Here is a 27,025-nt window from a genome sequence, read left to right as displayed (position 1 = left end):
TATAGATCTATGAACCATGTCTCGTACTACCGGGACTTCAATTCCTTCGTTCATGTATGCATGGAGAAAGCATGACGGTAATCTTGAGCCGGTATGCCAGCTGACATACTATTTTGCAGTAGCACTTGCTAAAAGTCCGCGTAGGTCTGGGAGGAGGTACACGTTCCCCAAACTCCTGCCAGAGGATTTTTAGTCAAGATGCTGGCTTCTGGAGGTGGGTGTCTAAGTATTCTATTGCCTCGCTTTGGACTGTATTAACCGCTGCATTCCAGTCTGCCACAGTGATCATTCACTTCTAACGACTGACAAAAGACGACCGTGGTTTCAGGATAAATATACTCTAGTAAATAAGCACATCCAAGTTTTGCGGTACTAAACTGGCATTGTGCTGACTCGAAGATTCAGGGCCATGAAGGGTGCGGAGAGATTGTGCAGATAGGCCACGAAGTGATTGATGCCGGATTCAAAGTGGTAAGCTCGCATCAATTAGACGTAATGATTAGGTTTGTTAAGTTATATAGGGAGATCGCATTGCAACCATCGCCGTTCCGGGCTGTGGCTTGGACGGTTGTCCTGAATGCTCGCGAGATTTGGCGCAGTTATGCGAGAGGGCTCACCACGCTGGCATCGGTCAGGATGGCTTTTATGCACCATACGCCGCACTAGATATCCGAGCAGTGGTCCGGGTGCCTGATGGTTCGTTCTAATAATTCTTCTGGGCGAAGAATCTAACTTACACTGCTTGCAGGAATACCATCCGCAGTAGCAGCTGTGGCAACGGATGCTGTCAAAACCAGCTATCACGCAATTACTAGGCGCGCTGAAGTGCAACCCCATGAGACTGTATTTCTGTTTGGACTTGGGGGCCTCGGATTTAATGCCTTACAAATTGTCATGCATATTGGAGCAAGGGTTATCGTTTCTGATATCCGATAGGAACGCTTAGAGGAAGCTGCAAGATTTGGCATTCCTGAGAAAGATTTGGTGCCAGCAAACAAGTCGGTACAAGACTTTGTTCGTGAAAATGGACTGCAGGGTAAGATAGATACTACCCTGGACTTCGTAGGCACACATCAGACGTTTCAAGATGCTCAAAATATTGGCAAGTGGCTTTTTCGAAAACCTACCAAAGGGATGAAATCTTTCTAACTATTTTACAGTTCGGCGAGGGGGGAAGCTATTGTGTGTTGGCACCTTTGACGACGAGAATAAGATTAATATGAAAATTGGCATCCAGAAACGACTCAGCATTATATTCACATACGGAGGGCAGCTGAGAGACTTAAAGGAAGTTCTTGACTTGATATCGAAGGAAATAATTCAGCCACAGGTTGAGACCGCTGGCTTAAAGGATTTCCCGCATGTCCTGAAAGTCCTTTGTGACGGCAAGATCAAGGCTCGGGTAGCTTTACTTCACGAGTAAATATAAAAAGACACAGGAAATTGCAGCTAAATGATATGAATACGGAATTCGACAGGATATGATGAAACTCATTACAAATGGTAAGCTGTCAAACTAAACCAGGTACATGCGTTCGAAAAACATGTTATTTACGAACTAGATCTCTTTCATAAGTGATCAAAATGGGGTTTCTTTTTTTTGTTTCAGACATCTATATACATAGAGGATGTTTTCTGTATATTGAAAATCATAAAAGATTACTGATGTGGTCTGTTAAAAAAAAGTTTGTTGCCTTAAAATATTGCCTTACCACCATTTACTCAAGCTTTCGACATGATAGCAGGACAGTGACAATTAAGCTAATGAAAGATGCAAAATTCCGTTCACAAAATGAAAATTGTCGCAATTTCTTGAGTAAAGTTGTTTATTATCTCATAAATCATCGGGAGGTAGCCTATTACAACCCCCGGGACTTCCAGAATGGCTCAAGGTCCCGAAACCAAGTCCACTTGAGTTGCTGACCCCATCCCTTCTCCTTCCAAGCATTCAGACTCAATGGAAAGTGATCTACTCCATCCCTAACTGTCGCATCATGTGCAATTATTACAAATACATTTTCGTCGCAGTCCAACTCTTGCAATTGGTCCCGAGTCCTCTGCGCAAGCGGAATATCATGGCCAAAGCACATCTCATACAATGTATCTGTTGGTTTCCTTCCTCGTGCCTGCTGTAAATCATCAAAGACGCTTCCAGGACAAAATGGTATATCACTCTGCTCCCTGTATGGATGGGGCGAGATTGAAGGGGGCACAGGGAGATATTTTGATGGTCGAAACAAGCCCGCATAATGGCATATGTCTCCTCCCATCAAGATGAAAGTGGGAGGATCTACTGTTGTTCGTGCTAGACCACACAAATGTCCGATTGCGTGCCCCGGGCTATCTAAGAGGTAGAATGATCCGTCTCCAAAGTAATCGATGGCGGGGAATTTGCCTATGAGAAGGGAATCCGAGCCGTCAAATCGAATCTCCCGCAGGGCTCGACCACTGTAGTAGGAAGGAAAATTTAGCTTTGCGAAATTACCACACCCGCAATGGCATCTGGACTTACGTATAATCGCTTTCGCGGATAGGCGACTTGGGATTTGAAGGGTAGCCAGGGAGCATGGCCTCTGAAAAGCCTGGCCCGACAATTAGATCGGTGCTACCGGGGAAGCTCGATGGATCCCCTATATGGTCCCAGTGCCAATGACTGCAAACAACCCATTAGCCACCAACGCAGTTGTGTGTATCATTCACGCATAGCATACCTCCAAATAACCGCATTAATACTTTTTCCAGGGATTCCGTTCTCTTCCAAGATATCGACAACATTTTTAGACACCTGGATGTCATAGTTTGTCGTGGGGATATACTGTGCCACTGTGGGTGCATAATTATGATAGTCCTTACGAATTCCAAGGTCAAAGACCAGCCTTTGGCCTGAAGGGTGCTCCAGAAGAAATGTTAAGACGGGCCCAGGTCGTTTTTTTTCCACACCAGGCACAGGTGGCCCCATGAATCGTTTGATTATGGCTGGGCCAAAGTTGACGGGGTTAATCATTCTCACGTTCACCACCTCCTTGCCGGGAGGCACTTGAACGAATGGCCGATTAAACGTCATTGTTGCTCCGACGAGGATCCTCTTGAGCGATTCCAAGTTAGATTGGGAGGATTTTGCCTTTTATCCATAAGAATAACCCCCAATGCATGGTCGTATCACGGAGGATGCACCACTGGGGCTATATCGGTATTTCCAAACACGGATAGCCATACTAACTCCAACATTCCCGGTTGTCGAATGCTCTAAGTTCTGGAAGTCGCACACGCGCAATTCGTTTCCCCGCATTTTTAGAGCCCAGAAGTAAACACTAGCGCCACACGAATTTGGTCAGATGATTGAAGGACGTGTCTTGTTCAAATGCATTCTGGCCATAGTGTCGGCAATCCTCTCCCAGAGTTCCCGTCGGCTGTCCTGTTCTCCCCAATTACTGAAAGAAAAACCTAAATAATGCTCAGAAATCTAACATAGTTCCTAAAAGTTCGGTATAAATATACTACTCCGTATTATAGTAGATCTGCGCGAGGGTTAAAAAGACGCGACTAACCGTCTTAATTGTCGTAGTCAGAATTGATTTACGCTTCTTGACTCAAGGTTAAAAAGTATCTGGTGCCCTGATCATGACACTCTCAATTAAAGGAGATGTTTCAGTGGGGGCCTCAAGCTCGCAGACCTCGGGTGGTGAAGACGCAGGTGCAAGAAAGCTCGATACCGTCCACGGCGATGAAGCTGTCAAAATCCTCACTTCGTACGATGGAGACCGGAGCTGGACTCCAGAAGAAGAGAAACGTCTACGCAGGAAAATTGACAAAAGACTGCTGCCCGTTCTTTGTGTAACTTATGCGTTCCTTTATGCGGATAAGGTCCTCCTTGGCCAAGCTGTACGGAGATCCTTTTTGCCACTGATATTCGAATATTTAGCTGATGAAATGGACATTTAGGCCCTTTTTGGAATCAAAGGAGACTTAGACCTGGATATTGGAAACCGCTTTTCTATGGCATCTTCCATCTTTTACCTTGGTTTCGTCCTAGGTGCTTACCCCGTCACTCTCCTTGCCCAGAGATTCCCCATAGAGCGGGTTGCATCTTTGGCCATAATAGTGTGGGGATCGACCCTAATTCTTACTCCCGCTTGCACTGGCTACCGAGGAGCCTACGCTCAGAGATTTTTCCTAGGCTTCACTGAGGCTGGAATCAGCCCGATGTTCATGATGATTGTTGTACGTTCCCTTTACTGCTCCGTCATAAAATGTTCAACTGACAGTTATACAGGGCGGATGGTATAAGAAAGATGAACAATCTCTCAGAATGGGGTGCGCTCTTGCTAATTATTACACCTACCTGAATTTGGCTAACTAGCTCCCAGTGCCTGGTATTCGTGCACCGGTTACGTATCCATTTTCTCCCCCTTAGTCAATTATGGAATTGGGCACATCAAAGGAACTCTTTCACCCTGGTACTATATGTACTTTTTTGCTGGTGGTTTGACTATCATTTGTGGTATCCTAGCGTATTTTGTTCTGCCACCTGACCCCGTTCGAGCAAGAGGATTTGAGGACAGAGAGCGTTTCATTGCCGTTTCACGCATGAAAACAAACAACTCTGGAGTGCGAAACACACATTTCAAGGCCAACCAGGCTGTTGAGCTTGTGACAGACATCAAGTTCTGGCTTATGTTTCTCTGGGCGTTCACTGGCATGTTTGCCAATGCCCCAATATCGACTTTCCAGGCTATTATAATTGATGGATTTGGGTTCAACTCTCTCGATTCGCTGCTCTTGATGATCCCTTCTGGTTTCTATGCCGGCACAATGATGCTGATAACCACTTACCTTGCGTACAAATTTCCTGGTTGGCGGGCATATATTATTATCCTATGTCAGTTAGTGACGATTCTCGCCAGCCTCCTTTTGTGGCTTTTACCTTTATCAGCACTTGGAGGTCTCCTTTTTGCCTGCTACGTTCTTCCGACAACAGGTGCTGCATATGCGGTGTCAATGGGCCTTTTTCTTGCAAATAATGCCGGTTACACCAAGCGGTCTCTCGCTTCTTCAGGCTTATATGTTGGATACTCTTTGGGTAAGCCCCTTCAACGTCGAACATGAGCACAGGCACTGATACCGACAAGGCAACTTTGCGGGGCCCCAAGTCTTCCGAGAACAGGATGCACCTCGCTATAACCTGGGATTCATTGTGGTGGTTATTACTGCAATTGTTGCAGCATTGCTGATTTTAATATACCGCATAATCTGCGCATTGGAGAATCGCCGCCGTGACAGGATGGGGACAACCGAAGCATTTGAGCATGCCTATGAGGATGATTTGACTGACAAGATGGTAAGAACCCAATAGCTCACATAAATAATAGTGCTTACTTATGTACAGAACATGCAATTCCGGTATTCGTTGTGAGAATAACCCTTTTACAGGGTTTTGAGCCCAGAGAAGAGAAAGGAAAGACATGAACACGATATTTGGGTCATGATTAGGGCTTATTATGCAGATATATGAAATTTGGTCTCTGTAGTTATAAGATGTCTATGGATTTACTCCGAGTTTGATAATAATATTTCTCCTTCACACGTTGTATTTAGATGGGTGATAGCCTCTGTCTCCCGGGTGTGTTTTACGTACATTTCAGGCTTTGCCTAGTCCAGACTCTTGTCGTGTCGCAATTATCCTCTAATCGGGTTGCTTTATGAGTATACTACATTGATATCCATACGCAAATAATATTCGATAAAACAGCAGGAAATCTAGATGAAGATACATAAAATCCAAGAACATCCGCCCCCCCATTAATGATATGGTCAGCAGTCTATTTCGCCAGCCAGCTTTTATCATTGCCAGTATAGACCTCTGGACCTGGTTTAGCAACCTGCACATACCATCCAAGGTCGGCATCATCCCTCATTTCCCACTCGGTGAAGCCATTGCCCAAGAAGCGGAATGGATTGCCCGAGTTGTAAGTTATATCATAGTGTTCAGAACGGATCTCACCAAGCAGTCGGCGAAACAGAACCGCACTACCAGCAAATAAATGCGTAACTCGGCCATCCACAGTGCCTCTCTTGTACCAACTGCGACAGGAGCCAGACCATACCAAGGTCTTGTGGATTTCGTCCTGGTATTTTCCAAACGCATGCACAGATGATGCCTTTGGGACCATATATTTGATATCTTCTGTGGCAATCTTCTTGATCATTTTAACAAAGTAGTCGCCTGTCCAATTCAATGCCTCCACAAGGGATCCATGTCCGCAGAGGCAGTTGGGACCGGCCATTGTGAAATAGTTAGGAAACTCATCGGTCCCAACCGATAAATAAGAAGTGGGTTCGTCTTTCCATTTTTCGGCGAGATTGACCCCATTCTGACCTACCAGAGGGTATCGAGGGCATTTCGAAACATCAAATCCAGTTGCGCAGATCACTGGAAGGTCATGTTAGAATTTAACCAAAGGGATACAATAAGCAAGGTCGACCTACAAACATCACACTCGTATTCCTGGCCGTCAACCGTGAGGATGCCTTTTTCGGTAATCTTCGTGATTGCGCTCGATGTGAGACTGCAGTTTGGCTTGGAGAAAGACTCTAAATAGCCCGGGCCTGGAGTCACACGGCGGCAGCCAATTTCCCACTTAGGAATCAGCTGTTCACACAATACGGGGTCGTGGTTAAGCTTTTCAGCCATCTGAGCCGATGCGAGCTTGACGGTGGTCTCATTTGGTTCGCCCTTCATGAACTGTTTGACATGCAGCGGTTAGGCAAGGAAAGCGATACATAGTGAGGGCTGAAACTAACCAGACGGAATGCCTTGTTCGTGCGGTGAATGATACCTTTGCGGTATTCTCGGTGTTTCACTGGATCACGGAAACGCTTTTTTTCCTCCTCGAGAAACTCTGGGTTTGGGTCTTCCGTATCTCTTCCCATGTGTTTCGAAGGTGGGACTCGATAATAAACCCATGCCGGCCCGCGGATGAAGTTACGCACGGTAGTTCCCGGCAATTTAGCCATTTGAGGCACAATTTGTATACCGGATGACCCATTGCCAATGACAGCTATCCGCTTGTTCGAGTAATCATAGTCGTGGTCCCACCTTGCTGAATGGGTAACATGGCCTTTGAAGTCAGCGAGCCCAGGGATTTTCGGCCATGAAGGATTCCTATATCGCGGTCTCAGATTACCCTTTTCCTCGAGCTAGCTGGATTGGATACTTACACCAAGTTGCCTTGGCCAGAAATTAAAATGTCACAGTACTCGTCGCGCTCCACTCCACCATGCTCGACAGTGATCCTCCATTTGCCGGAATCTTCTTGCCAGTAGGCCCCAACTACCCGAGTATCTAATTGTACGTCACGATCAAGATTCCATTTCTTTGCAGTTCGCTTGATATAGTCGTGAATTGCAGGTCCGCTTGAGTAGAAACGAGGCCACTCCGGATTTGGGTCAAAGGGGAAGGCCTGCTGGGTCAGAATGAACTAGCAGTGGCGTGGTGAACTTACATAAATATGGGAAGGCACATCGCATTGCACACCAGGATAGGTATTGACAAGCCATGTTCCGCCAATATCACTCCGGCCTTCAAAGATCGTATGATCCACAAAGTCCTGCAGCTCCGGGAATCGATGTTGGAATTTATGTGCGAGCAATAGGCCCGAAAATCCTGCGCCGATGGTGATAATACGGAGTTTGCGAGGGGTCAATGCGTATTGGGAATTAAATGGAACCGAGTGCCTCCCGAAAAGATCATCCGTGGTACTTTTCACATTACTGTCGGTATGTTTTCCATTAATGTTGGGGGCAAAGTGCGAAGCCAACTTCTCTGGCAGGTCGTTGGCATCCCTGGTAGTGTAGACTGCAGGGCCCTTACCATCCGCCATTGCTGACGTTGGTAAACTCGGATCTATAATTGATGGTGCCATTTCTATTGTCACAGCTGGATTCGCGGATGAGTGCAAAATAGCAACGTTCCCGGATCAAGTGCCTTTTGCGGTGAGGTAGGGTCCTGGATTAGGGTGCTTCAGCTCGAGATAACCAGGAGACACGAGTAGTAGTGGATAACCCCAAATATATATAGTTGAATATTACCGTCAGAGGCACACCTTTATATCAGAGCTAAATGCCGTCGACCCTGGAAGAAATTCCCTTTGCTGATCACAATCCCTGATATCCCAGACCACGAGGGGAAGGTCCATCCTAGTCTTCGAGTGGTAAGCCGGATACCGAAGTGTTAAATCGCAGGTCCTAACCGGACTCTTGTCCTGTTATGTGAAGGAATGGTGTCTGGGAGACCCGGGCTCACGGCATTCTGCTTTGGGAAATGCCTATCTCTTGCCGTCTCGGCTGCTATGCTAATGGTCGATTCGGCGGGAGGTCTCTACCGACAGCCTGCAATGTGCGGAGACGTATCAAATGGTTGTGAACTTTCATCCATGCCGAGGGGCATTCAGGGGGTTTGCACTCGCCAGGCATAATTCTAGTGACAGCACGGAGGCGAATAAAAAGAATATCATTAATCGCAATCCAGGGTGATGGCTGAATCGCAGTGGGTGTCATTCACTGGACCCGGCACAGGCAAGCGGAAACGTGCTGGAGTCGTATGTCTCTTGTGTCATTCGAAGAAGGTTAGCTGTCGCTGGAGATCAAAGCTCTCCTTTCCAAGTACTAAGCTGGCACTCCAGGTCCGGTGCGATCTCCAGATAAAGAGAAACCAAGGCTACTCTAGCTGCAGCTACTGCTCGTCAGCCGGGAGGGCCTGTCGGTAAGCATTTCTCGACATGATCTCTGCAGGACTAACACTGTATAGCCCTCGATTATCGAAGCGAGATAGAGGCCGCTCGGCTGCAGCGATTGAAGTATCGCATGTTACTTCTCCTTCTGTTAGGGGGCACGATAACCACAACACCAGATGTATCTCCCCCAATTTGAACGGCACAAGCAATGATCCTAGTGTAGATAGGCCTGGTCGTCAAAATGCCTCGGCTTATGATCAAAACAAGCTGAGCGCTCTAAGGATTGAGTCAGGCCCACTCTCGCAGCCCACCTGGACTGCCTTTCCCTCCACTCAGGGATCTGTAACAGCAGGTGTACCATCAGAAGCCCGACTGGGCAATGGACAGTCAGAATTAGATCCTTGGTCTGCTAGTTGGGCATCAACATCCAACGAACACTCGTATCCAGCCCAGACAAATTTTGGATTGTGTCCACCGCGTTGTTCAGATAATGGTAGGGTCAATACAACTAATCACGGTCTTATGGATCTAGCACCAGGATTAGTGACAAAAAACCCAACTATCAGTGGCTTACGACCGGATCTGCGGCAAAGCTTTACGGAAACATATTTTGAGTATTGCTACCCCTGGTGCCCGGTACTGAATCGAGTGACGCTTTCAAAGGAACTGGAAGAGTCACTATTGCTGGATAATGCCGTTGCGCTCGTAGGGAGCCATATTCGTCCGCCACTCATACCGCAAGCAGGCCCAGCAATATACTACGATAGAGCCCGCCGACTATTCTACGAAGAAGAGGAAGAAAATCCAATAATTGTGCTGAAAGCAATATCCCTCTTTTACTGGTGGGCCCCTCGACCTCCATCAGTAATTCACAAGCACTCTTCCTGGTGGTGGACTTCGGTTGTCATTAGGCACGCCCAACAGGCTGGTTTTTATCGCGAATCCGCTACTGAGCTAACTCAACATGATACCGAGCCATATATACGACGACGAATATGGTGGACTGCCTTCGTGAGCTTATCCTTACAATGTGCACTATGCTGTCTGTACTGATGTCTCTTGATAGGCGCGTGAACGCCTCACGGCAATTTGCCAGGGTAAACCATGTCTCATAGACCCAGCCGACTGTAACATCCCACAACCATCCTTGCAAGACTTCCCAGACGTTGAGGATAAGGAGAAAGCGGAAGTTTTCATATACTGGGTCCGGCTTTGCACTATAATCGGGCACATCGCAAAGAGACTGTCAATGGCTGGAAATTCATCACGCACAGCAAATACATTTCCGGCAGATCTAGGCAAAGATCTCATTGACTGGATACAGTCACTTCCGCCTCATCTACAGCTGCCGATCAACTCCAGCCATACGCTCAATTTTAATCGCGATGTACACCAACTACATCTACCATATTTAGCGGTAATTGTTGTTCTTCATCTGACTAGATCCTCACAATCCCACCCGCAAGCTTTGCCGCCCGCAACGCTTGCCGGCTCCTGTATTGCCCGCATTCTCAAGGATATCCTGATAAGGAGTGGAATGAGGTTCCTGATGCCGATCACTTGTTGGTATGTGGGCATGGGCTTCATAGCTCTTCTGCAAGCATCAAGAAATGAGACTCTGAAAGACAGTGCAAATACGGATCTAGAAATTCTAGTCCTCGCAATGAGGGAATTGAAGAATATGTGGGGGACGGCCGAAATTTTCGAGCAGACATTCGAGCAGCTACGATCGAATGACAGAACGCTAAACCCGGAGGACTTCCCCAACCGCCACTTGGGGAACGAACGATCGACTCGCGCGCTTAACTCTGAAGAGGAAGTTTTACATAGTGGTATAGACTGGATAGAATATTTTCCGTTCGTTACGAGCCAGACGAGCGTAGTTGCTGAGAAGCTTCTGGCTCAACAGAAGCAAAATTGGGCTTTCTGGGACAGCCTCAGTGATATGGCTATCAACAAGATTCCCAGTTATGAAGATTTTATGGGAGGGCTCGATTGTTGGACTGATTTCAATACCTTCATGTAGTGTGTCCTGGAACTCCAAGATAAAAGATCAAGCGCTCCATAATTACTCCGTATAAATCTATCCACTGTCCAAACTCTGCTCATCCACGATGTAAGAGATTAGCCAGGTATGTCAGGGAAATAGACGACAATATTCTACTGTCTTCAGAACACAGCACATAAGACTCTAAAGTATTGCCCTGCATATTCCTACAGATCCCATTAACCTGGGCCCCAGAAAAATCCATGCGGGGTCTACCGATGTCGCACGTTGCCTTCGGTTATTCACATCGGGTATCCAAATTAGGAAGCCCATGATGGATGGCATCGAATAATGTTAGGGGCGAAAGTCTTCGAGAACTGACGCCGGAAATTCGGCATATCTACCCCTCAAAGATGTAGTAACTGAATGGTATTTATTATAGTTGCCGCTCCACACTTTAGGGATTGCACATTGACTTAAGGACTGTGAAACTCGTTTCATCACATCTGTATTCGTATGTTACGAACTTATTTCCGTTGGAAGTTTATAGACAACATTGCTTCTGCTTTTTGGCCATGACACCACCCGCTGCTTTGGTGGAGTCGTTAGCTCCGGCTGTGAAGCCGCCAGACACCAAGAGTGGCATGAACGGCGCAAACCCGCATCGCCTAGATCCCACATACACCATTCTCGAGCAACCTATTGGCACACGTCGACCTATTCGTGTCATCTGCCTCGGCGCAGGATACTCGGGTCTTATGATGGGGATTGTCTTCAATGAACGCATGAAAGATACCAACGCAGAATTCGTCATCTATGAGAGAAACGCTGACTTGGGAGGGACTTGGTACGAGAATCGGTCAGTTAAATGAACTTTGTCCTAGACGCTGCTTAACTATCACTAACGGCCTCGTAGATACCCGGGTTGTCAGTGCGACATCCCAGCCCATAACTATGCCTACACATTTGCTGCTAACCCGCAGTGGCCAAATTACTACGCAACATCGGAGCAAATACATCTATATATGAAAGATGTAGCCAAGAGATATGAAGTTGAGAAGTACATCAGACTCCAGCATTCAGTTGAATCTGCCGTCTGGAATGAAGACAAGGGGAAGTGGGAAATCCAAGTTAGGAATGGATCTACTGTAATAAACGATGAATGCGATGTGTTCATCAATGCCAGTGGTGTTTTGAAGTTAGTGATGTCCACGCATTTGTTACGTTGTTACTAACTCGAAATTGCAGCAATTGGCAATGGCCCGCCATAGATGGGCTGAAGAGTTTCCAGGGGAAACTGATGCATTCAGCGTGCTGGGATACTAACTACGACTTCACTGGAAAACGCGTTGCCTGCATCGGAATTGGATCTTCGGGGATTCAAATCGTTCCGAAGCTTGCTAAAGGTTCCTGTCCACGCAACTTTTTGGTAATGGGTATTTAGTAACTAACTTATCCAGTCGTCGGAAACATGGATTGCTACGTGCGAAGTCAGACCTGGATCAGTCCGGCTCCTGGAATCAACGAGCCAACGGCAAATGATCCGGAAATGGACGAGCATTATAATTTCTCGGAGGCCACCTTGGAGCTATTTAAGGACCCCGAGATCCTCCGTGACTATCGTGTCGCGATTATGGACAGGCGTGCACAAAACTATAACCGCGTTATTGCTGAATGTGACCTTCAAAAACAAGCGCAAGACCTCTTCCGAAAGTCTATGATCGAGCGTTTGGGTGATAGTGATAAAGGGAAGCGCGCCGCCGAACTCTTGGTACCGTCATTTCCTGTTGGATGTCGTCGGCAAACACCTGGACCGGGATTTCTCGAAGCATTGATCCAAGATAACATCGAATTGAGATGGGATGATATCTCAAGAATCACTGAGCGGGGTATTGTAACACGAAGCGGTGTTGAGCTACAATATGACGTGATTGTCTGCGCGACAGGCTTCGACACTTCTTTCAAGCCAGCGTTCCCCCTTGTGGGTCGTAATGGAGTTAATATGGGAGAGAAATGGGAGAAAGATCTCCCAAAGGCATACCTTGGCATGTGTGTGCCGGACTTTCCCAACTACTTCTGTAAGTCTTTCTCCCTTTCGTCATCATCAGTGTACTCACATACCAGGTTTTGTCGGACCCAATTCACCGCTTGCAAACGGTTCACTTATTCTCGGGATACAGGCCACCGCGGCGTATATCTATAAGTGGATAGAAAAGCTCCAAACGGAGAGCATCCGCAGTTTTGAGGTTGATGATGATGCCAATGAGGAATACAACCAGCATGTTCAGAAGTACTTGGAACGTACGGTATGGACTCGAAACTGCCGCAGTTGGTACAAGCGAGGTACCACGGATGGACCAGTTGTTGCCATCTATAGCGGATCTATTTTCCACCTCATGGAGGCAATGAAGAACCCGCGATGGGAGGACTTCAAAATGGATCGGACTCCCGAGGCCAAGACTAACCGATTCGCATACTTGGGTAATGGAATCACTTTGCGAGAGGCTAAGGGAGGATCAATTGGGGCCACGCAGACCTTGGACTTTGACGAGTTTTGGAATCTCTTTGTTCTACCACAAGTGCATGATTAGTCCGTATGTGACTGTCCCCCGGGAATTAATGGAAGTTGTTCCGATGCCCATGATCGTAATGTATCATAGAGGTATCTGTATAATGATCCTACTCTCCAGCCGAAAAACTACAAGTTCAGCCAATATGTTGTCGATGGATACCTCAGTTCACCTCCGTTTCATCTCTTTACTCCAGCCCGGACTCATCGAGTCCAGAGGGCAGTAACTTTAAGCTCTAAGGTTTTCTTTTATATGTTAGTCCTTATAACATATGCATGAGGTTGATAAATCCTTTCATTTTACTGCGTTCATACTAATTTGCTTCTGAGTGGGATGAAACGGTGAGAGATCTACTGCGTACAGCGCATGACCGGTGTCCACCAGTCACTCACTAGGGAAGGTGGAGTAGGATCTGCGTACGGGGCGCGGCTGCTTAAGTTATATCCTGCTCAGCCGCACAGCCTCGCTGTTGCCTCACGGACTTCGCGTAGATTTTGCCTACACATAGCAAAGGCGCTTTCCATTGCTATCTTACTCAGAGCACCTTCCTCCATCTGTCACTATCACTATCATCACCACTCGTATACTTCACGCCAGTGCCTCAGCAATATGCCTGTCACGATCACCACAGCCCCACACCCCCCACGGGAATGGAGCAAACCCAAGGTAAACACAGCCAAAGATCTATTCAAGGAATCTTGCGAGAGAGAATACCGTCGCAGTAGACGGATGATACAGAGTTCATTCCCACCAAGCCTATTTGATACATCTCATATATCTGCGTCGAAGCATGGGTTCGTTTGGGCCGTGTTCCACGCTTATAGCTATCATCACAACCTGACCATTCGACCGGAAGACGTGTGGTTCTCGATCCTCACCCAGTTGAGCTTCTTCATAAATGCACACGCAGAGGAGCTGCGGTCATATTTTGTGGCTCATGAGGGACAAAAGGAATTGGTGATTAGAAGTGTTGGAACTATCGAAACAGCTGACTTTGGAGCCCTTGCCATTCAAATGACGGAGCTCATTGAAAAGAACGTGGTCGACCCAGAACTACGCAGCTGGATCATGCCTCAATTCACCACTACAACTGAATCTGACAGTGCCATGGCCGCGATTCTGACGATGGGTGCGACACAGAAGTACTTCTCATTTACCATGTTCCTTCTGTGTGGCATTCCCTCCGTCACCTTGCTGGGTGAGAGGGAGGACTGGGAATGTATAGTGAAGAAACTTGACAAGCTGTACCAGCTCGGCGATGAGCCCGCACGCTTCGCTCAGCTTCTTCGGCCTGTGCTAAATCATTTCGTCTTGTCTTTTGACAGTCCCGGATCACCCGAGGCGGAGGATTTCTGGGGCCGCTGCGCAGACTGTTCAGGTGGCAGTGGGCCCTCCATGATGTCTGGATGGATTACGGCGTTCTGCTTTTGGAACGAGGAGGGAACACGAATGACTAGCAGCGATCCGCTTCATCCTGTCTCCTCTCCCGAATTTGAAGCGCGTAACACTGACTTCGGGCTGGACGATGTCTTCTCCCGCCAGGTTGACACTGAGTACATCCCAACCGGATATGCCTCCGTGTCAGTCACAGTCAATGACAATGGGGCTGAGCACAAGACTACGATGTTGGCTGGGCTGGTCGGTATTGAGGCCACCTCCAGTGGGGTCGTGCTAGACGGCACTACACCGGCCACCATGAAACAAGGTCTTGATTCTATTCAACCTTTATCAGGGTGGTGGATGTACGAGAAGGAAACCGAAGAGGAGGCCGAAAGACGTGATCTTGAGATTCAGAAGCTCAAGGACGAGATAGTCAAGATAGAGGCTTCTGGCGGTGGTGTAGAGTCAGCACTATACCGCAAATATCATGAGCTGATAGCATTCTGATCGATCTACACAAAACCCGGTGCACTATGTTCTATAATGCGTTCTAATACAAACAGTTCGATGCATTCAGCGAAAAGGAAAAGAGCCTCTATTACTTTGAATGGGACATAGTTAAGAGTTATATACATCAGAGGTTCATTTGATCACGGTTGTTTGCCCTATAAGCGCTGGCATGGTTCCAGTTTCAAAATTTGACAGACGCTTCAAAAGAATAGCACAATCCACGCCCTATTTGCTCACAAAACACAGAATCTTACAGGGTCCTATTGCTGTTGCACCGTGTTAACCCCGAAAATTTCGAATATCTGTGGTGCAATGACGTAGGGCAGTTCTTGCACTCGGTCGCCCAGTACTTAGTATAGTCTGTTGTATTGTCAGCACCCTTCCACTTGCAATTTACTGGAGCATCTATGAAATCCTTAACCGCTATCTACATGTAGCGATCCGCCCCTTGCATTACTGTTGCCCATGACTCCGTACTTCCTAGACCCTTTCCTGTACAGTCTAAATACCAAGCCAAGTACAGACTAACAGATTTAGCTGGTCTTTAATAACTACTGTTGCTCTTCTGCAGGCTATAGTTCGTATTAGTTTCGAGAAGACGCTATTGACCTTCCGATACGGCCATCGTTATACATTGCGCAATACACGTTTTCAGATATCATTGACTGTAAGGTGCTCTATACACAAGCGAGTTTACATGGCTTCTGATCCTAGTTTCATTACAGTGATTTTCGATTGTGGCTTTTGATGATGACCACTCTATAAATAAAGCGTGAGTACACGGCTATTCGTCCAATTATATGCTTTTATTGTCTCATCATATCCACATGACGCAACCTAGCCTGAGCCATCCGCCTTCCCCCGATATTCTTCAGCCTCAGATTCTATCGTATTCCGCGTAAGTTACTACTTCGACACAAGAACTAAAAGATTGTCACCGGGACTCTCGCATCTGCCTCTGTGATGCAACCCCATGAATCGCCTGTCACAATTTGCATATCCCGGAGATCGTGCACTTTTGGGTCATAATCCACAGCCTCCCCAATGTCGCAGTCATCCACTTCACGCTCCTCACCGGTCCAACTCCTGCCACTCCGGGCCACCAGGGTTCCAACTCCTATGCGGACTACATGATTAGTCTCGTTGACCAGAGAATGGCCACCTCCAATCTCATGCTGCAATTTAAAGTATGTCTCATCTGTGATCTGTACGGCCCTATGTCGCCCTATAGGGTCTTCGCTACCTTTGTCACTGGGAAGCCATACTATAGTACTTCCCTCGGGAGTCTTCCGCATCTTTGGGATGAGGTCTCCTGTGCAAAAAATGGGTTTCGGCACCATCCTCTCTGGGTGTATGTTTCCCCTGTCATCTCGGTAGCACTCGAGTTGTTTGCTTCGAACGATGATGGCATTTCCTTTGTCAAGGAAGAGCGCATAGCAAGGGAATTGAATAGGTTCTCCAGGAAAGTCAAAATAGATTGCCATATTCCATTTTCCACGTTCATCTTCCAGGTCGATGGTGGCAGGTACTCCATGTCTGGGCCATGCCACTTTTGATCGGTAAGTTTTGACTTCATAAAGCGGACCCTGACTCATTTGCATATTTTGTTAGCATGGGATCAAAGAGTTTAACTACCACGAATAATCATATAGCACTCAACAGCAGATAACACACCTCAATGTCTATACGGCCGTTCGCCACTCTACCATAGTTGTCGGCACCTATCGGGTATGTAACGCAATTCCTAAAACGACAAACAAGATTTTTATAGCTTAGAGGGATATACTTAATTGGGGCGTCAATCGATGCCCAGGACCATGAGGGCGCCCGATACTCTACTGGGCGAGAAACATCTCCAAGTATCTTTCCTTTGACTGGGAGGCCACTTTCAACCTCAAAGTATTCCTCCTGGGCGTATACGCGCCAATAAATGTCTTCAGGCAAGTGCGCTGCCCACGCCCCGGCTAGATAGTCGTCGCCTGTCTCTTCAGCAATTACCTTGGCAACACCTGCCACAGCTGAGAGCTTGTCTTTGGAAACACTCAGACTTCGCTTGGAGTAGTTTTGAATAAGCGCCAGCCAGCCGTGGGTCCATCGGTGGCCTCCGGTCTCCGCATTGACACCCGGGACGGTTGACATACTTGTATTCTGGAGACCATGCTCATCAAACGAGATACGCTGGGTATCGACACACCTCGCGAGACTGAAACAGCTGCCGTTTAAGAATTCGAATCCGTCTTCTGATAGAAGCGTATAATCGCATTCAAAATACATCTGATCTGCTGCGTAATGGATGATCCTGGGCGATAACACCCGCTCTTGGAGTGTCCAGCCTCGGGAGCTCAGAGGCTCATCGGCAATGGGGTCAAACCACTTGCCAAACGATCCGATATTCATCTTCTGTGGGGCACGATATCGGGAACCTGGCAGCCATTCATCGAAGAGATGAACGATGTTTCGGTTTCTTGGCTGAGAAGGATGTTCGTATTCAATCATAACGCTAGCAGGACCCATTCCTTCTCTCAGAATGTTGTATCCTAGGGACCGTGTTGCTGGAGAAATATATGAATCCCTTTGTCTCTTTGGAAAGCATCCACTATGGCTATCATATGAAGCAGAGGCCGAGACGGTCACGTAAGAGTTTCTATAGATGCGATCCATTTGGGCCGCTTCCTTCTCCCAATCTTCCGAGTCGTCTTGGATGATGCAGAGACAGTCTATCCATATATACCTGACTCCTAGGCGGCGCGCAACATGTATAGTATCCTGAAAAGTCTTAGGGAGAAACGAAACTGCAATGCCATCCTTGAGATCCTTCAGTGTTGCCTTTGACGCCGTGATCCGCGGAGATGATCCCCAACTGTGGCTAAGGGCAATGTACTTGCCAGTTCTCCCTTGGGACTCGATGACAGCCACCTGAGCCCCTGTTGAACCCACATCGACCACTCTATTTGGGAGTTCTGGATCGCGCTCAGGCGGGCTGCAACTATCATGCGTTGTGCGACACAGCTCTAGCCAGGCTTCGACGCGGCGAAAGGCGACATCTGAGTTCGAATGCATTTCTCGCAGCCGACCAGGGATATGTCGGACAAAACAACTGTCTGAGCCACGTCATTGGACATCCCGAATTCTCATCTTCTGTTTGTAAACATATGCTACGGAAAAAACTCACCATCGTTGGTAGATATACCAATGGCACTCCCACGGAAGCTTACTTCACCGGGGCTGGTATTGTGGGCATCGAAAATGGTTGGGGATTTCCCAAATCGGGCTCCGATACCCATCAGGCGTAAGTGAGGCTGGTCTCCCTCACGCGTCGGCGCCGTAGCCCAGTAGTTGCCGTACAGCCATACGGGAAGATCCTCAGTTGATCGTTCAATATCTAAGGAAGACAGGCGCTCTATCACGCCTGCCCCGGGCTCCAATGTTGACATGTCGGCGCCAAGTTGCGTCGTCGGTGCCACGGCGGTCATACCTCCATTCTGAACAAACTCCAGCGTTAAGGTATATGGGACAGTAAAGATAACAGGAAGGCCAAGAGACGGATAGACTTCAGTCTCTGATTTGGGTGGATAAATACCCAATTCCCGGGAAGAAGTAATCGGGCTACTTCCAGTCTCGGTCACACAATTATGGTCAAGTTGTTTCCAGTAACCCCGCCCCATGCGTACACCGCGACTATCTTGGTAGTTGGATATTGCAGCGCGGAGTACCATCTGACAGAGGATACAGATCGCTGCTGAAGCCTCGAGAGCCTTGCGAGATTTGTGGTGAGGCCTTCCAGAGTCCTCTTCGGGCGGGAGCCGAAACCAGAGTACACGAGAGCATAGATCGCAAACATTCGTCGCGCCACGCTGTGTCTGGACGGTGCGGGAGGTCATCATTTCTTGAATATGGACTTAAGCTCCAGATGTCGATATGGTTGATCATTGAAAGTTCTTCTTTGAGTGCTCAGAGGCAGAACCGGTTTGTGGTGGAAGCAATTCATGTCAATGCCCCGCGCTGCACTGCCACCCTGGAGGTTAATCCCCTTCACCGTCGCGGAAGGATCATGACTACATTCTACACGCTTAGATCCAAATGATCCTTTCAGCCACAACCAGGGGCGAGAATAATAAATTTCCACCGTGCGAGCCCTAGTCCCTAGTGGTTGCCGCAACCTATCCAAGGCCCGCCATATATCTATCATATTGATTCTGCCGGGATTATCCACGCCCGGCCAAGGACCTACGGTGAATACCGCCAGGTATGGTAGCGCCTGACCTACTTCGCCTACTGGAGCAGCCGGACAGATCAGTCGATCCAGTTCCACCACCAGCTGGACACAATCCAATTCTTCACGCTCGATCGGATTGAGACCTATGGGCAGCAGCTCGTCGTACCATCTACCCGGGAGCTCGAACTGGCGCAGCGTACGAACCAGCAGAAGCAGATAAAAAAAAGAAAACAGCTCACTCAGGCCTGTCTTGCCTTCTCGATTGCCTTACTCGACCATACCCTAAAGGGGGATCTCCTTTAGAATACCATTGTCGGGTTTCTCGGGATTGATATAAAGCAGCGGATATTCCTAAATTCTTATAGCTATACTAGCTACTTCTCTGGACTAGCCAAAGTGGCCCAGATGTTAGTAGTTGCAAGAGGTTCATCTATCTGAGGCCGGCTAGGTAGCCTATCCGGGTGACACCCTGGACGAGATACGCGAGCGGTTCTTACTATTCGGGGTGCGCGCCCCCTTTCGCTGGATCAGCCGCCTACGGACGTACGGCAAGAGGATCCAAAAGGTACTAAAAGTATGAGCTACATCTACTGTAGCGGCGTCGAGCACACTCTCAGCTATAAAGAGCTGCAGCTGAGTATGTCCGTACCCCCCAGTTTATCACCAAGCAGGTCGAGCCCGCTCAGTCTGAGCTAGAAGGACTCACGACCTCGGAGAATCTCTGGCAGATGTTCAAACAGTAATCGCGGAATGTCCCGTTCATATGCTCGAACATCACATGCCAGCCACGCGAGTCACTCACTTGTTTTCCTTGTATGTGACATTGTTGCGCCCGATGTATCCGATCTGAATCAGCTCCTTGAGGAGCTCAATACGGTCTAGCATCTCGAGAGCGCGAGGGTAAATAGTGGTTGCTCGCCCATACATTGCCTGCTGTTCCTTCCCATGTTGCTCGAAAAAGCTTTGTCAGTTTCCCCAGCTTAAGTAGCAATACAAGGTCTTCTAACTAACCAACGATGATCCATGGTATGCCCTGTCTGGCGAGACTGTACACGATAAGCAATCCCACGGGACCTCCCCCACAACGAGTACGTGTGTAGGAGTTGAAGCCTTCATGTTATTTGTAAAGTCAAGCGGACAGAAAATGTACTCGATGACAAAGTGAGCGGCCAGTCTTGCCAAGGTGGTCCTAAAGATATTTATCCCCGGCAAGCCGGCTAAATCGGCATATAGTGAAGACCGAAATGTGCATTCCGAAGCCGACTATACTGATAGTTCATACGATATAAGTAAATGTGTTCAATGCCATACATCCTGGTTGGTGTGGTATAGTGTAATGCTCCTTTGAGCGGGCATAGTGCATTGGAATAATTGTATCGGAATGTAAGGGGAAGTGGGTTTGAACGATGATCATGGTGCCCACTTGATCAACAATTCTTACGCTGGCTCTCATAGCCCTGGTTTATTGCTACGTCGTATAACCATCTTCTCCAGAGAGATAGGAATAGACGAATTCAACACCAGTAAATGGAGCGTGTGGAACTAAAAGTTTTTACCGGGGGAAGTGGGTGGTTGGGGGGGGGGGCAGCAAGTAGTAAATTGATACCACTTTACAGGACGTAGTCAAGTGCACCCCCACATTATTTGTCCGAATCAAAATTGTGACTAGATAGCTGAGGATAGTGCGAAGACTGTCCTAAATTCACTCATTATCAACGCCTCTATACTCGAAGAATTTTGCGAACTCCTTATCATTGATAAGATCTTCCGCCAGTTCCTTCTCGTAAAAAAAGGCGAACATGTTTCCCTCATCGGACTCCGGATTGCTGTCAAACTTGGGCGGATACACGACATGGACACCAACTGTGATTCCAGTACCCTGTTGTAGGTGCCGTTGGCTTAATGGCCGGGCAAAGCCAAAGCTTGCATCCGTGACGTTGGCCTTACGGTGGTCCGTTGTGAGGATAGACATTGGTGGCTTTGAATTAATGCGAATATTAAGACTTGTTTTGTCCTTTATATACGAGACAGCAGTAAGTGCAGCATCCACAGTCTCTTGTGTCTGGCTACTTGTCAACTTCCGGATGTACGCTGCTAGCTCCCAAAGTGGCTTTTCCGAGATGACTTCTGCATGTGTGAGCTGTGGAAACGACACTTGGTCCGAAACCCCTGCCGAGAGAATGTTGTGCTGAGTTCGTGGATGTACAGGTGGATTCTTCATTCTCCGACGCATATCGATGCCCGCTGCCCAGTATATTGGAGCGTCCAGAGGAATCTGGAACACGGGTTGACGCAATCTTGTCATAGTACGCCACGTAAAAGCGGTAAAGGCATCAAACGTTGAGATCCAAGTCCCATTTTGGGGCTCAGCAAGCCTCTTAAGCTCGGCTGCCTTGCTCTTAGGGAGGTGGAAAAGGAGGGATATCCCTGGCATGTGGTCTGGATGTAGTTCTGGAGGGGGAGGCCCGTCAACTAACTGATCTGGTGATGGATTGGGCTTGCAGACAACTGAGACATCATTGCAAATCGGGTTCCAGGATGGCATTGCTGTGCCGTTGTTAATGGCGTAGCAATTTTCCGCCAGTTGATGAATAAATCCTGACCATCCCATGGCATCATTGGCATAGTGGTGCATGTGTGTGATAAGTACCAGGCCGCCACGGACAAAATTGGCCATAAAGGCGGAGGCAACAGGCGAAGAATCCGGATGTGCTTCTGGTTTCTCACCATACGTGAAGGGTTCAATTTTCCAGTTTTTGAAATCTCCGAGTGCACGACCAGCAAAATTCGATTTTTCCAAATCGTCCATGGAAGGAAACCCATTTCCATCGTCGTTTGTATCCAATACCTGGACTATGAAACGCACTGTGCTGTGTTTCCTTTTGACAAACCAGTGACTCCCATCGATAGCCCTCTCGATGGTGCCACAAAGATGGCCAATCTGCCCAAGCGTACATTCTAAACCTTCCTTGAGCACGCTTGTAACGTGATTCCTATCAGCATCGTTCAGGCGAAAGTAAACAGCAAAGTGCGTGTAGCAGAGTCCAGTCAGATAATCAAGAGTCGAAACCTTGAATCTTTCCTCTTCAGGGCATGTCTCCCATCCCCGGGGATGTAAATTGTATTCTGTGACCATGCTCGAGAGCGAAATGTAGGTGTATAAAAGTATATGAAGCGAAACGAGGAATTTGATGCTCTATTGATTCACAAAATGTGTGGTGTGGACGGTTTTCATAAATCGGGGAGAATACAGCCGCCTCTTCACGGTCATGAGACAATTAGGCGTCCCAAAGGAATATCTGGAATGGCCATGATCCTTTAGTAACAAACTCCATGATTTTCTCACCATACCCTGTCCTTTAGTTTACTGGGCGGAAAATGTACGCCAAGCATAGCATGCAGTCTCTGACAATTTATTACCACATAAGGAAGTTCTCACTGCTATTCCTAGAAGCTTCCTGGCCCTTAAAAGCCCAACACGATATGTGCCACACACCCCTCGTACTATTGCCAATCAAAGTTTTCCGATACCAGCATTGGCCGTCACATTCGATGGCACATTTGCGACTCCAGTATGTCCAATAAGATACTTCTTATAGGCACTGAATGCCGTCATCACGGCACTATCCGTCCGGTCCGGCCATGATCCGGAGCCGCTTTCGCGATTCCACTCGCATATGTATCCGAGCGATGAGACACAATTTCCTGCGGCAGCAACCGTGGCAGTCGTGTACATAAGCGCACCACTAGTAAGCGAGCCTGAGGTCATCGGAGTCTCCACATTGTCGAAGTAATTGCCTTCGAGTAGCGCCCACGTGTTAATGTCCAAGTCAAAGGCATGACCGTCGATATTCTGGAAATAGTTATTCACGCCGTGGAAATAAATCTTAGAGGCATCGTAGTCCGTTCCCATGTGTGGTGCTCGCCCAGATAGGTCATGTAGCCAATTTCCCACAAAAGTATACCAATCTTCCAGGCCTAGAAGTAACAGAGTCCAGTAATGTTTGCCATTACAGCCAGACGACCAGCTGGTGACACCGTCAAACTCGTTATTGGAGATAGTGACATGGCCGCCAGTTCCCCAGCCGGACACGATCATTTGGCGGCCGATCAAGGAGAACTATTGCGGTGCCTATTAGCATATGCGTGGATGTAAGAACTCTAGAGGATAGAAACTGGGTTAACCTTGTTGTGATCAATCCAAACATAGTCCGCACCATCAAGCGTGAGTGCGTCACCTCCCCAGACATACTGCGGGTTGAGGTACTGTAGGGCGTCAGCCTTGTCGCGCCCTATCGTCCAATATAAGCTTGCTCAGTACTCACTGTAATATGTATATTCTGGATGATAACGTTGGACTTTCCTCCGCGCACACGCAGCCCTTTGCCCTTTAAAGTCCCTTTACTTCCAACTCCAACGATGCTTTTGTTGCTGCCAACATCCAGTGGAGTTTTAGCAGCGTTGTCATATGTGCAGCTAACCCATGTGCCGCCATCGCATGTCGTCTGAATAGACGCTTGTCCTGCTGATGTCCCTCCGGAGCAGGTAGTGGTGCTTGTACTGCAACATTTTCCTGTAGTTGTTCCCTCGCTGCCCGTAAAGTCCCACTGACGGTCAATGAGGATTACACGAGCAGTACTGTCAGTTATCCATTGCTTTAATCTTTTTGGAGAATGGGTGAGCTAGGCAAGAACCGCTCTCGAGACTAAAACTCACTGGGCAAGACTGGACGGAGTGGCTGGTGTTGCACTCCCTCCTCCAGTGGTTCCAGACGCAAACCCAAACGCAGCGCCAGTCACGCCAGCTGCGCCAACTAGACCAACCTGAAAAAAGTATATGATAATAAGAATTATGCCGATCATTTTATGCAAGACAAACAAAGTGCACCTATAGCCAAGCTGTCTACTGTGGATAGTTACAACTATGGGTTCCTCGGGGACTACGCTGCTGGACTCAAACCAGATTATATGTTCCTTGTTAATCTTCATATTACATGTGGCAAAGAGGGTACAGCTTTACGCACATGATGCGCCTCCGTCTGAACGCATGTATTGATGTCCTATGAAATCTAGTGAGCGCCACTGGGGGATCTTATAAACCCATAAGAACGCCGTTGTCCACGAGTAGAATCGAGGTAGTAAGCTTCTCTACGGGAGGAAAAACAATGTTTGCCCTTCAAAAAGAATAACATGGTAATCCCGAACGAGTCAGTTGACCCGACTCAGCATCTGTGAGGCTTGTTATTGTTATTACAATTCGCCCGATGGGAATGGGGAAGTATTTATGCAGTTTCATTTAAACTACGATTCAATAACGGACTATACACCGGCCCCGCATATAGGCTAGTCTAGACATCTAATACCCTATGCAGAAAGACTTTATTCCTCCAATGGTGAATGTTCAAGTATGAATTAACACCCACTATGCGAAAGTCGACAATGTGTGTATGAAGAAAGTTGACATTTTCCCGGCAATATGGCATCTGTATGGAAGTTTAATTTTATTCAGGTGTATGAAATGGACCGTTGTCTAGAACTGGAAGAGTGGAATGATCCTCTGCTGACCCCGCAGTGCACCCAAAACATGACAACCCTGTTACGGATTCCGGGCCTTATTTCAGCGAGTTAGAAGCAAGATACACACTGAATTGCATCATATATACTTTACTGCTCAGCATCTTAGCTATCTGATCCAGGAAAATGCGAATAGCTAAATATCCGCGTGGTAATTGCTTCCTTATGAAATGCAATGGAAAATCATCTCGGCATACTCAATCACGAATGGAATCCCAGCAGACACCAAAACCGACTGTTGCAGTTATCGGCGTAGGCCAGGTTGGGGGTGCGGTGGCCTATGCACTGATCCTAAGCTCAGTTGCTAGTGAGATTCTTCTAGTCGACATCAAATCAGACCTCAGGGATGCGCAGGTTCGCGATCTCTCTGATGTGGCATATGCGGGCAATAGTGGAACTAGAGTGCGGGCTGGGACATACCATGAGGCGCGGGAGTGTGACATCGTCGTCATTACAGCCGGTTCAAAATATTCCATAGGTATCGAAAGGAAACTTTCCTCTTACTGAAACTGAACCATATTCTCACGAAGAAGATATAGGCTGACCAGGTCCAGGGGAAACCAGCTCGCAACATATGGATCGGAACATTGCGATCGTCCGCGGTGTTGTGAACGCAATGAGACCGTACAGGCCTGACACGATTCTACTTGTGGTGGCAAATCCAGTAGATTTGCTGACTTCCCTTGCCCATGAGATCTCTGGTCTCCCAGCATCGCAGGTGCTGGGGTCGGGAACGTTCCTTGACTCGGTCCGGCTTCGGGGACTAGTATCAGAGGCCATTGGGGTGAGCGCGGCCTGGGCAGTTCCAAAACTATGAATCCCATGGCTAACATACGATCTCTCGTTGTTGAGCAGGTTTCCGCGAATTCTATTGATTTGTATGTTTTAGGCGTACACGGCCCTTCACAGGTTGCAGCATGGTCAACTGCAACAGTGGGAGGCATACCTATTGGCAAGGCCGTCTTGCCTGTGAGCTTCGATCGCGCCAAATTGGCAGACGAGTGTCGACACAGATCCCAGAGGATCGTTTCAGCCAAGGGAGCAACCCCTTTTGGTATTGGATCCATAGTGACAAGCATCTGCTCTTCGATCGTCTGCGATAAGCGGAACGTTCGGCCTATCAGCTGTTACCAACCGGAATATGGGTGTTGCTTTAGCTTGCCGGTCGTCCTTGGTCGGAAGGGAGTTATAAGGAGATTTGCGGTTCCGGTTAGCGATGAGGAAAAAGATGCCATTAAGGAATCTGCGGGGGCACTGAAGGAGACGCTGGACAAAATACACGACAGCGAAAAGTGACAGTGGGGTGCGTCGTTTCCACAAGGACTGCGCATACTGCTATCCAGTCTGCGAAAGTGACCTTACACAGTACCCAAAACCCCGTAACCTCGCGCGCAATATTCACGAAGTAGGAGTGGGTCAATAGCCGGCGGCGGTCGGAAATCATAAGCACTGAACAGATGGTTTTTACACCCTCATTAAAATGAGAATAACTGCGTAATTCCAAATTTATTCAAAATTCTTCAAGGTTATTGCTCACAACGATATTGCGCACCTAGCTTACGACCTCTCAGCAGCTACCACATTCTTCTTAACCGCCACAAAACTGTCAGGGCTGACAGATATCGAATTGATCCCAGCTTCAATCAAAAACCTGGCAAACTCAGGGTGGTCACTGGGTGCTTGTCCACAAATGCCAATCTTGCAGCCCTTCTCGCGAGCAACTGACATGACTTTCGCTATCATCTACTTCACTGCCTCGTCTTGCTCATTGAACAAATCAGTGAATTCGCCTGAGTCTCGGTCCACGCCCAAGGTCAGTTGCGTCAGGTCATTGGAGCCAATAGAAACCCCATCAAAATGCTCAGTAAACTCCTCTGCCAAGATGACATTCGAAGGAAGTTCACACATCACGTAGAACTGCAGGCCATTTTCACCGCGGCGAAGCCCATTCTGTGCCATAACATCAAGCACTTCTTTTCTGGAGGATACAGACGAAGCGCTTCGTAAACAAGAATTATGCAGTTCTCGGTTGGTTTGTTCGTATAGTAAAGAGCGGG

The 27,025-nt window shown here is 47.8% G+C and overlaps 13 protein-coding genes across 13 annotated transcripts; 6 read left to right on the top strand and 7 right to left on the bottom strand.

The window, feature by feature from the left end:
- Window positions 1-16: 16 nt before the first annotated feature.
- Window positions 17-1,423, top strand: BDV59DRAFT_209999 (zinc-binding dehydrogenase; the record flags this gene model as incomplete). Its single annotated transcript, XM_073695507.1, has 8 exons — window positions 17-91; window positions 145-214; window positions 273-343; window positions 406-471; window positions 522-696; window positions 749-891; window positions 937-1,102; window positions 1,161-1,423. 8 exons carry the CDS (start codon window positions 17-19, stop codon window positions 1,421-1,423), a joined length of 1,029 nt encoding a protein of 342 aa, XP_073544620.1.
- Window positions 1,424-1,859: 436 nt separating this feature from the next.
- On the bottom strand, window positions 1,860-3,064 carry BDV59DRAFT_209998 (MBL fold metallo-hydrolase; the record flags this gene model as incomplete). The annotated part of the gene is made up of 3 exons (XM_073695506.1): window positions 1,860-2,448; window positions 2,513-2,653; window positions 2,712-3,064. The coding sequence occupies 3 exons, from the start codon at window positions 3,062-3,064 to the stop codon at window positions 1,860-1,862; spliced, it is 1,083 nt and encodes a 360-aa protein (XP_073544619.1).
- Window positions 3,065-3,621: 557 nt separating this feature from the next.
- Window positions 3,622-5,413, top strand: BDV59DRAFT_195365 (major facilitator superfamily domain-containing protein; the record flags this gene model as incomplete). The annotated part of the gene is made up of 7 exons (XM_073692549.1): window positions 3,622-3,749; window positions 3,801-3,882; window positions 3,943-4,221; window positions 4,274-4,314; window positions 4,368-5,080; window positions 5,130-5,338; window positions 5,387-5,413. The coding sequence occupies 7 exons, from the start codon at window positions 3,622-3,624 to the stop codon at window positions 5,411-5,413; spliced, it is 1,479 nt and encodes a 492-aa protein (XP_073544618.1).
- A 406-nt stretch (window positions 5,414-5,819) lies between these two features.
- Window positions 5,820-7,880, bottom strand: BDV59DRAFT_209997 (flavin-containing monooxygenase; the record flags this gene model as incomplete). Its single annotated transcript, XM_073695505.1, has 6 exons — window positions 5,820-6,430; window positions 6,487-6,742; window positions 6,802-7,162; window positions 7,219-7,460; window positions 7,503-7,770; window positions 7,819-7,880. 6 exons carry the CDS (start codon window positions 7,878-7,880, stop codon window positions 5,820-5,822), a joined length of 1,800 nt encoding a protein of 599 aa, XP_073544617.1.
- Window positions 7,881-8,531: 651 nt separating this feature from the next.
- On the top strand, window positions 8,532-10,758 carry BDV59DRAFT_195363 (fungal specific transcription factor domain-containing protein; the record flags this gene model as incomplete). The annotated part of the gene is made up of 5 exons (XM_073692548.1): window positions 8,532-8,624; window positions 8,682-8,761; window positions 8,807-9,118; window positions 9,299-9,743; window positions 9,799-10,758. The coding sequence occupies 5 exons, from the start codon at window positions 8,532-8,534 to the stop codon at window positions 10,756-10,758; spliced, it is 1,890 nt and encodes a 629-aa protein (XP_073544616.1).
- Window positions 10,759-11,294: 536 nt separating this feature from the next.
- On the top strand, window positions 11,295-13,310 carry BDV59DRAFT_209996 (flavin-containing monooxygenase; the record flags this gene model as incomplete). The annotated part of the gene is made up of 5 exons (XM_073695504.1): window positions 11,295-11,578; window positions 11,636-11,917; window positions 11,968-12,125; window positions 12,180-12,797; window positions 12,844-13,310. The coding sequence occupies 5 exons, from the start codon at window positions 11,295-11,297 to the stop codon at window positions 13,308-13,310; spliced, it is 1,809 nt and encodes a 602-aa protein (XP_073544615.1).
- Window positions 13,311-13,819: 509 nt separating this feature from the next.
- On the top strand, window positions 13,820-15,262 carry BDV59DRAFT_185627 (DUF4419 domain-containing protein). The gene has a single exon (XM_073690885.1). The coding sequence runs from the start codon at window positions 13,899-13,901 to the stop codon at window positions 15,174-15,176; it is 1,278 nt and encodes a 425-aa protein (XP_073544614.1). The 5' UTR covers window positions 13,820-13,898; the 3' UTR covers window positions 15,177-15,262.
- A 783-nt stretch (window positions 15,263-16,045) lies between these two features.
- On the bottom strand, window positions 16,046-18,649 carry BDV59DRAFT_101898 (HET domain-containing protein). The gene is made up of 2 exons (XM_073686441.1): window positions 16,854-18,649; window positions 16,046-16,765 (listed from the first exon to the last, which is right to left on the bottom strand). The coding sequence occupies exons 1-2, from the start codon at window positions 18,237-18,239 to the stop codon at window positions 16,103-16,105; spliced, it is 2,049 nt and encodes a 682-aa protein (XP_073544613.1). The 5' UTR covers window positions 18,240-18,649; the 3' UTR covers window positions 16,046-16,102.
- BDV59DRAFT_185625 (uncharacterized protein) lies at window positions 17,682-19,778 on the bottom strand. The gene has a single exon (XM_073690884.1). It carries the CDS (start codon window positions 19,061-19,063, stop codon window positions 18,335-18,337), a length of 729 nt encoding a protein of 242 aa, XP_073544612.1. The 5' UTR covers window positions 19,064-19,778; the 3' UTR covers window positions 17,682-18,334.
- Window positions 19,779-21,097: 1,319 nt separating this feature from the next.
- Window positions 21,098-22,561, bottom strand: BDV59DRAFT_209994 (uncharacterized protein; the record flags this gene model as incomplete). The annotated part of the gene is made up of 1 exon (XM_073695503.1): window positions 21,098-22,561. Exon 1 carries the CDS (start codon window positions 22,529-22,531, stop codon window positions 21,098-21,100), a length of 1,434 nt encoding a protein of 477 aa, XP_073544611.1. The 5' UTR covers window positions 22,532-22,561.
- Window positions 22,562-22,909: 348 nt separating this feature from the next.
- Window positions 22,910-24,257, bottom strand: BDV59DRAFT_195359 (pectin lyase-like protein; the record flags this gene model as incomplete). The annotated part of the gene is made up of 4 exons (XM_073692547.1): window positions 22,910-23,515; window positions 23,581-23,661; window positions 23,721-24,057; window positions 24,112-24,257. The coding sequence occupies 4 exons, from the start codon at window positions 24,255-24,257 to the stop codon at window positions 22,910-22,912; spliced, it is 1,170 nt and encodes a 389-aa protein (XP_073544610.1).
- A 739-nt stretch (window positions 24,258-24,996) lies between these two features.
- BDV59DRAFT_185624 (lactate/malate dehydrogenase family protein) lies at window positions 24,997-26,462 on the top strand. Its single transcript, XM_073690883.1, has 3 exons — window positions 24,997-25,446; window positions 25,523-25,752; window positions 25,824-26,462. The coding sequence occupies exons 1-3, from the start codon at window positions 25,095-25,097 to the stop codon at window positions 26,262-26,264; spliced, it is 1,023 nt and encodes a 340-aa protein (XP_073544609.1). The 5' UTR covers window positions 24,997-25,094; the 3' UTR covers window positions 26,265-26,462.
- Window positions 26,463-26,482: 20 nt separating this feature from the next.
- BDV59DRAFT_185621 (uncharacterized protein) lies at window positions 26,483-26,733 on the bottom strand. The gene has a single exon (XM_073690882.1). It carries the CDS (start codon window positions 26,709-26,711, stop codon window positions 26,526-26,528), a length of 186 nt encoding a protein of 61 aa, XP_073544608.1. The 5' UTR covers window positions 26,712-26,733; the 3' UTR covers window positions 26,483-26,525.
- Between the last annotated feature and the right edge of the window lie 292 nt (window positions 26,734-27,025).

The sequence above is a fragment of the Aspergillus ambiguus genome, assembly GCF_047715705.1.
Source record: "Aspergillus ambiguus strain CBS 117.58 unplaced genomic scaffold BDV59scaffold_37, whole genome shotgun sequence".
Classification (NCBI taxonomy): domain Eukaryota; kingdom Fungi; phylum Ascomycota; class Eurotiomycetes; order Eurotiales; family Aspergillaceae; genus Aspergillus; species Aspergillus ambiguus.
This window is presented reverse-complemented; position numbering and strand designations above follow the sequence as displayed.